Below are 8,283 nucleotides of genomic sequence, written 5' to 3' on the forward strand. Positions count from 1 at the left end.
CCACTGCACTCCAGTCTGGGCGACAGAGTGAGACTCCAACTCAAAAAAAAAAAGAGTAAATTTTCATTTTTTTTTCTTTTGAGTTGGAGTCTCACTCTGTCGCCCAGACTGGAGTGCAGTGGTATGCTCACGGCCACCACAGCCTTGACCAGCTCAGGTGATCCTTCCACCTCATCCTTCCAAGTAGCTGGAATTACAGGCATGTGCCACCATGCTTGGCTAATTTTTTGATTTATTGTAGAGATAAGGTCTCACCAAGTTGCTCAGACTGGTCTCGAACCTGTGGGCTCAGGCAATCCTCTCACCTCAGCCTCCCAAACTGCTGGAATTATAGATGTGAGCCACTGCACTTAGTCAAAGAGTAAATTTTCTAAGTAAGTGAAGCATATTTCTTTAACTTTACCTAACTCTTTCAAAGGATAAAAATGTTCAACTTCCAATCAGGTGCCTAGTAAACTATAGTACAATCAGAACCAGATAACAAATCTCATTATAGTATATGAAGTATGTACTACATGCCAAGCCTCGTGCTAGGAGTTAGAGAAAAAGTTGAACATCTGCTGTTCTAACCCTTTAGGAGCTTATGGTATAGTAAGGAAGGCAGGAAACTCCAGCAGCGTAGCATGTCGTTAACACTGTAAACTCTACTATCCTCCAGAGCAGTACACTTCATGATGGGAGACTAGATTATTCAAACACCTTTGTTAATACAGTCGTAGCTAGACCACTGAGGCTATGGGCCAGAACAATGAGGTATTCCTCCTCTTTGAGACACACCAACAGGGGATGCGTTCCGATAAAAACACCATAAACTTATTACACAGATCTCCCAGAGTTAAAATTCTGATCCTGCCACTTTGTAGCTGTGTAACCTTGAACCCAAATTTCTCATCTACAAATTCTTCATTATTAAAATGAGCAAAAGTGGGGATAAAATAAGCGATTGAAAAGGGATAAAGATAAAAACTTGGATGAACTTGATACAAAGTGCCCTGAGTGAGCAACACCATCAAACATTGAGAAAAGGGCCAGTATGTATACGGAGTCATATGAGATAGTTTGAAAGGAAGAGAGAAGATAGGATCCATTCATATAGGCCTTGATTCCAGCTTTTTCAACAAATTTTAACAGAAGTTAACAGAGGTTATTGTGCTAAGCACAAGAAAAATAGAGATAAAGTACAACTCCTCCTCTCTTCTTCCACAAAGACCTTACACTTGTGAGGGAACAAACATATATACAATGTGTTATGTGTTACATTAGAAGTTTATACAAAGTATCGGAGTAATAAAGAAAGCTCTGTATTATTACAATTTCGTAAACTGTGTTGTGGGCACATGGGTGTTCAATGTTATTTTTTATGCTTTGTTGTATATCTTAATAATTCATGACTTTGCTTTTTAATCAACAGTAACCAAAAAGAAAAAAAAAAGCTCTGTTGGCAGCCCCATTTGGTATCTTTTTCTCTCCCCAAAAGTCTGGCAACAACCAGTCCTGCTAGGTTTCCTGGAGAATCATTTCCCACTAAGGGAAATGTACCACAGCATGCCCAAGAAGCCACTCAACAAGGCATATCAAAGGCTACCCAGCAGGAAACCAAAGGGGCCTGTTGGGGCTGAAACCGAAGTCCTGTGAAGACCTAGGAAACTACTCCCCTCAAGAAGAGTTCATCCCTTCCTTGCCAAAGAGCAAGAGTTTTTCGTTTTGAGTTGGAGTCTCACTGTCACCCAGGTTGGAGTGCAGTGGCACGTTCACGGCCACTGCAGCCTCGACCTGCTGGGTTTAGGTGACCCTTCTGCCTCAGCCTTCCAAGTAGCTGGAACTACAGGCGTGTGCCACCACACCCAGTTAATTTTTTGATTTACTGTAGAGATGAGGTCTCATCAGGTTGCCCAGGCTAGTCTCGAGCCGCTGGGCTCAGGTAATCCTTTCACCTCCAGCTCCCAAAGATCTGGAACTACAGGTGTGAGCCACTGCGCCTGGTTAGCAGGAGTTCTTTAATTTTTTTTTTTTTTTTTTGAGTCAGAGTCTCACTTTGTTGCCCATGTTGGAGTGTAGTGGCACGCTCACGGCTACCACAGCCTTGACCTGCTAGGCTCAGGCAATCCTTCCACCTCAGCCTTCCAAGTAGCTGGAACTACAGGCATGCGCTACCATGCCCAGCTTATTTTTTTACTTATTGTAGAGAGGAGGTCTCATCAAGTTGCCCAGGCTGGTCTCGAAACCCTGGGCTCAGGCAATCCTCTTTCCTTGGCATCCCAAAGTATAGCAGGAGTTCTTAACAAGAAGGCCTCACATCCTAAGAGGCCCATAGATAGAATTCAGGGGCCTATACATTTGAATGAGAAAGAAATTACATCTTTATTCTCAATATTCTCTTACTGAAAGTTAGCATTCCCTTAATTACATATGTAGGTAACCAACCACAATATTATTAACAATATCTGTGATTCTTTTATCAATAGAAGTCACAGATATTTTCATAGCACATTACATTGCTACAGAGATCTCAAAATACTATTTCTACTCATCATAACTTCAAAATTATAGTAATTACTACATGACGCCAATCTTTCTATCTATGGGCACTCATGTGAAGTGGCTGGCTAGCAATGCACAACTCTGCCTAGTTATCGTCCAGTCCAAACAGTGAAATCCCATACGCTCACACTGATGACCCAGACATCCACAATGGCCCCTTTCTACCAACTCCCCCAAGTAAGACTACTGTCTCCTATTCTCTTCTGCCTCCACCCAGTCCCTCTTTTCAGGACACCCTCCCCAGCCACCTTAGCCTAGTCCAGCTTTGCACAGATAAGAGATCTGTTAGCCTACAATGTCTATACTGCCAGATTTTGCCCTTCATTAAGCCTGTGCATTATGTTATATTTAATATCCCCTAAATATATATGGCCCTGCCAGACTTAGGCTTCTTCAGTAGCCCTCAATTCTTTCCATACAGCAAAGCAAGCATTAAGCACTTATCATTTCGATTTGTTAATTGAATGACTGATTAAGTTAGGGTCTCTGACTCAAATATCCTAGGCTAGTTCTACCTATAACCCAGTGTGAAACCTCTAATGTCTCTCTGGGCATCAGTTTCCTCATATGTAAAGATAGGTGGGTTGAACTAACTGATGTTTCTATCTCTTAACCTTTGAATTAGGCAGCCACTTTTCATCTCCCCAAGATCTGAGAAAAATGTTGGGGAAACTGTAAAGCTTCCCCCAGCTTTCCCAGGCAGGGTTAGTCATTTACTCCACTGGGCTTCCCACAGCTTTTTGTATGTATATACAATATCTCTTACAGTATTTATCACAACGTTTTGAAAGTATATATAGCTTAGTGGCTAAGATAGAGGTAGAGAGAAGAATCATACTTCCTGGGTTCAAACTCTGGCTTTCCTTACTATCTGTGTAACCCTGGGCAAGTTATTTAACCTCTCTATGATTTAATTTCCTCACCTATAAGATGTAGATAATAATACCTATGACACAGAATGATTATAAGAATTAAATAAGATTTTTTAAAAACATTTTTTTTGAATCGGAGTCTCACTCCATCACCCATGCTGGAGTACAGGGCACACTCACAGCCATCCCAGCGTCGACCTGCTGGGCTTAGGTGATCCTTCTACCTCAGCCTCCCAAAGTACTGGAATTACACAGGCTGAGCCACCGTGCCCACCTGAAATGAAATACTTAAATAGTGCCTGTCATATAGCAAGTACCGAAAATGTTAGTTGCTATTATTATAAATGATGTTATTATATTTAACTGTCCTACTAAACATTAGGTTCAAACTTTAACTCAATCTCTGTTCCTCTCTCATTCTCCATGACAGCATCCTGTTTATGTTTTCGTCCAAGCTACTTACTACAAGGTAATATATTAATTTACGAGTATGTGTTTATTCTTGTCTCTCCAACAAGACTGTCACTTCTATGAGGGAAGGAACATGTACCTGGCCCAGGTACTACTTGAGTAGGCACTCAAGTACTTGTTGAATAAATAACCCATAAACTGGCGCTGTTCAATGTTTGCTGAATCAATTAACCTAGCTAAGGGTGATTGTCAAAGCTGAGGCCTAGGAGTAGATGATGTCCTGGCTACCCCAGGATTAGCCAGTGTCCCTCCCCCAGTCCCCAGTACTAGCTTCAGCCAAGCCCCACCCACCTGCTCTTGGCTCCAGCCCAGTTCCGGGAGCCACCCTCAGCTAAAATTAGCATAGCTACTAAGATGGCCAGGCCATTTATAGCCTTGGAGGCAACAGCAACTAGCTGAGGGGGTGGCTGGGGGTAGGTAGGCAGGGTTCTGGCCTGCCATTCCATCGGGGGTTGATTGAGAAGCCACCTGCACTCTGCACACTGCCTAGATGCCTATCCTCCAAGGCCCTGTTCTAGCTACACTGAACCAAACAACAGTTTCTGATTAGAGGCCCTCAATACCTCTAACATTGATACCACAACTCTAGACACCATCTAAGGTCCCTCACACACATTCTACAGAAAACATTTTGTTTCTGGAGGCAGTGCACCTAAAGTCTAAAGGAGGTTCCAAGCATCAGTTTCGGGCCAGCCTCAGAAATACAGATCCCAGAGTGGCACAGCCAGGAACAGATCTTTATGGAGAAAGTAACTTAGCAAGACTGGGCGTGCAGGTTATTTAAGAGCCACAAGGTGACAGGAATAGGCCCTCCACTGCCCAGTGAGAGAGCCTCATAGCAGAGCACCTGCCTTCGCTGCAGGGTCAAGCTTTTAAAAGTGTTTATTGTGTGCATGGTAAAGCCATAAGCATTTAACTAAATCCTTCTTAGAATCAAGTATTTTAACAAATTGAAAAGAGATAGACAGGTATGTACATCTAAAAGAGAAAAAACTAAATTCTCGGGGCCCCTGCAAAAAACTCTCTAGAATAGAAAAAGGCCGCCCTTTTCTTGGCTCTCAGCTAGAGTAGCCTCAGCCTGCCTAATTGCCAGGAAGAAAGCAACATTCTTCGTCCTGCCTAACACTCCTTTATTTAACAGGGCGGGACCTGAGATGGAAGAAGTCCAGGACTTACGCATCAGAAGACCTGCCTATAAGACCAACCACAGGACTCAGTTTCTTTACTCATAAAAATAAGGACAGTACCACCTGCACTGCATTCTAATAGGGTTACTATGAGACTCTGTATTGGAAAAATAGCTGCATGATTATAAAATATAAACTGTAGAGAACACACAATTGACTAGATATTTTGAATCTGATTTAGAGAAGTGATAGCTTTAAGAGCAAGTAAAACTCCTGTGTTCTAGGAATACATAGGGCCTGGAAAGGCTGCAAGAGTTCCTAGCTGCACAGAAAGTTTCTCCCCAAACCCTTTTGCAGAGCCCAGTATGAGCCACCTCTCTGCAAAAATAAGTCCCTGCCTGAGTCAAAGTCCCAGACAGACCCAAGGGGAAAACCTACCAGAAAAATAATGCTAGAACCGCCCCCCCCCCGGAACTTTCCCACAAATCATAGTCATTCACAGCACCTAGGGTCTTTCTCTATACTTTCCTTCCTGGAATTCACTATCATTGTGACAACAGAAACCAGTTTCTGCACTGAGAGCAAGAGAGGCCTAAGTGTTTTAATCAGCATAGCCAGGCCTCTAAAATATGTTGTGTGGAGGGCTGTCTCCAAAAACTCAAGTAATGGAGTGGTTCTGAGGGAAGCTGAAATTCTCCTATATTAGGTATAAAAACAAAGAAACAAACAAACAAACCTCCTAATAGCTAGCAAATGCCTACAATTCAAAACTTTATCCCTTTAGCTTGGGTCTAAAATATAAAACACCCACCCCACAAAAAATATTCATTTTATGTCAAGCACTCATATTTTGGAGTGAAAATGGGACATATTATCAACTATAGATACAGAAATCATTGGGACGGCAGATCTACTTAAAGTACTTATATCTACTTCACAGTTTAACCTACATCTGCCCACTAATCTTTCCCTTAATTGCCCAATAAGAACTAAGTTTTGAGCTAGGTTTCAGGGGTCAAGGAGACTCTCTATGGAGAGCCAGAACCAGGATTAATATGCGATGACCTACCTTTCTTTTTTCTTTTTTTTTTTTGAGTCAGGGTCTCACTCTGTCACCCAGGCTGGAGTGCGGTAGCACAATCACAGCTTACCATAGCCTCAACCTCCAGGGCTCAGGCAATCCTCCCGAATAGCTGGGACTACAGGGTGCATCACCACACCCAGCAATTTTTTAATTTTTTGTAGAGCTGAGATTTTGTTATGTTGCCCAGACTAGTCTCAAACTCATGAGCTAAAGCAATTCTCCCACCCTGGCCTCCCAAAGTGCTGGGATTACAGGTGTCAACCACCATGCCCAGGCTAGGACCTATCTTGCCCAAGTATCATGCTTATATGCGGGGTAACTCTGACTTCATTTTTGAAGTATCTGAGACTTAAAAGGGGGTTGCATCCAAGAAAGGGTCTACCATCAAAGCCAGCCTCTGGATCCAACCGTGAAACTCCCCAGACACCATGACCTATATTTCCTTTTCCTACTAGTATCAGCAGGGATCCAGGGGACCATACCCTCATTTGAGCTTCCCTATCCTCAGAAACAACTCATCTATAAACTCTTCCCCCATGCAGGCCAAGGCTTTGGGCAGACACAGTGACAGGGTGAGAGAAATGGGAAAAGAGAACAGATCTTCTTCTAAGTCAAATATGTAAAATAACTGAATTTTAAAGTGTTAATTTCTACTACAAGAGCGTACCAGGGCTCCTGCTATCTGGTAAGAATCCACAAATGCCAGGAGAGATCAAAAGTAACACAGGGCTGGGCTCAGTGGCTCATGCCTCTAATCCCAGCACTTAAGGAGGCAAAGGCTGGAGGATCACTAACACCAGGAGTTGAGACCAACCTAAGCGATACAGTGAGACCCCCATCTCAACAAAAAAATTAGCCAGGCCTGGTAGCGTGCCTGTAGTCTTGCTTCTCCAGAAGCTGAGGCAAGAATCACCAGAGCCCAGGAGTGCCTGGTAAGTGGATTATGATTGTGCCACTGCACTCCAGCCTGGGCCACAGAGTAAGACTCTGTCTCTAAAAAAAAAAAAAATGTAACATAGAATCCCCACCATCATCAGTCAGAAGAAATGGAGTAAGTCAACAAGTGGTCCCAGGAATTATATCATGCCTATGTCAAGAAAAGGCACTTAACACCCTAGTGGTAAATAGGATTCCACTAAGGAACTGTCTTGATATTTCAAATGTGCACAACCACGAAACAACAGACTACCTAAGGAAGGGGAGGAACTAGAATTCCCACGGTTGTTGGAACAGAAAGGCACACCTGAATATCAGGCAATAGAATTGGCCAGCCCTGACTTTTTCTTTCCTACGCAAGTGGCCCCAACGTCCTCTGTACTGCTAAGTGCTGAAACTAGCTAAGGGCAATGGACTTATCAGCTGGCCAGGCCATTCTTCCAGACAAGTAGTCCTGAGATGGGGTCCTTCCCTGCCGATCTGAAAGGTCAAGGTGTCCCAAAAGGCCAACAAAAAACATCCTGAGGAGGAATGAGGAAAGTTGTTCAGCAGACAGACATCAGCCATGACTCCTGAACAGAAAGAACTTCTGGGAACAGGCAGCACTATGCGTGGATCCTCCATCAGCCTCGCAGGTACAAACCTAGATTTCAACTTGCCCACTTTGGGCCACTGAGTGTTAAGTCAAAGCCCCCAGTCCAGTCCACCCCGCAGCAAGGTCTTACCTGCTGCAGTGGACTCCTCAGAGTTGGCCCCCGAGCCGGCTCCTGTCGCCTTCTCGCTGTGACTGTGGCTGAGGCTCTGGCCCTGATGCAGGAGGAGCCCCCAGAGGAGCCACAGGGCAAGGCGGGCGCACACATCCATGACTCTGGGTCTCAGTCAACATGCGCCTGACGCGGACACCTCGGGACCCCAGGGGCAATGCCAGGAGCTCGGGAGTGCAGGCGACGGTCTCCAGGCAAGATGCCCTGGCGGCTCCGCAGCTGTCCAGCCACCCGCGGGCCTGCCACCTCCGACAGCTAAAGGTCGAGTGTTCCAAGTTTGGGGCGGGAGCGGGTCCGCCGGGGCTGCGGCGGCCTGAGCTCGGGCCGCTTCCGGAGAGTTTGGGCAGGAGGGCTGTGGGGCCGCTGTCAGCTCCGCAGCCGGCTACACCCCTGCGGGAGGGGGCGGGCGGGATCTCCCGCGGGCACAGGAGTGGGGGAGGGAGAGGAGCGAAGCGAGGCGCGAAGGGGGGCACCTGACCTCGCCCTGC

The 8,283-nt window shown here is 45.1% G+C and overlaps 1 protein-coding gene across 3 annotated transcripts in view; it reads right to left on the reverse strand.

Moving 5' to 3' along the window:
- The window catches only part of STIM1 (stromal interaction molecule 1), a 209,735-nt gene extending 201,653 nt beyond the window's left edge, over positions 1-8,082 (reverse strand). For all 3 annotated transcript variants that reach the window (XM_008074048.2, XM_008074047.2, XM_008074049.2), the window contains exon 1: positions 7,757-8,082. In XM_008074048.2, coding sequence (XP_008072239.1) covers positions 7,757-7,895 — 139 coding nt within the window. In that variant the 5' untranslated portion in view covers positions 7,896-8,082. The remainder of the gene's footprint in view (positions 1-7,756) is intronic.
- Between the last annotated feature and the right edge of the window lie 201 nt (positions 8,083-8,283).

The sequence above is a fragment of the Carlito syrichta genome, unplaced genomic scaffold, assembly GCF_000164805.1.
Source record: "Carlito syrichta isolate Samal-C Ts95f unplaced genomic scaffold, Tarsius_syrichta-2.0.1 Scaffold316283, whole genome shotgun sequence".
NCBI classification, from domain to species: Eukaryota; Metazoa; Chordata; class Mammalia; order Primates; family Tarsiidae; genus Carlito; species Carlito syrichta.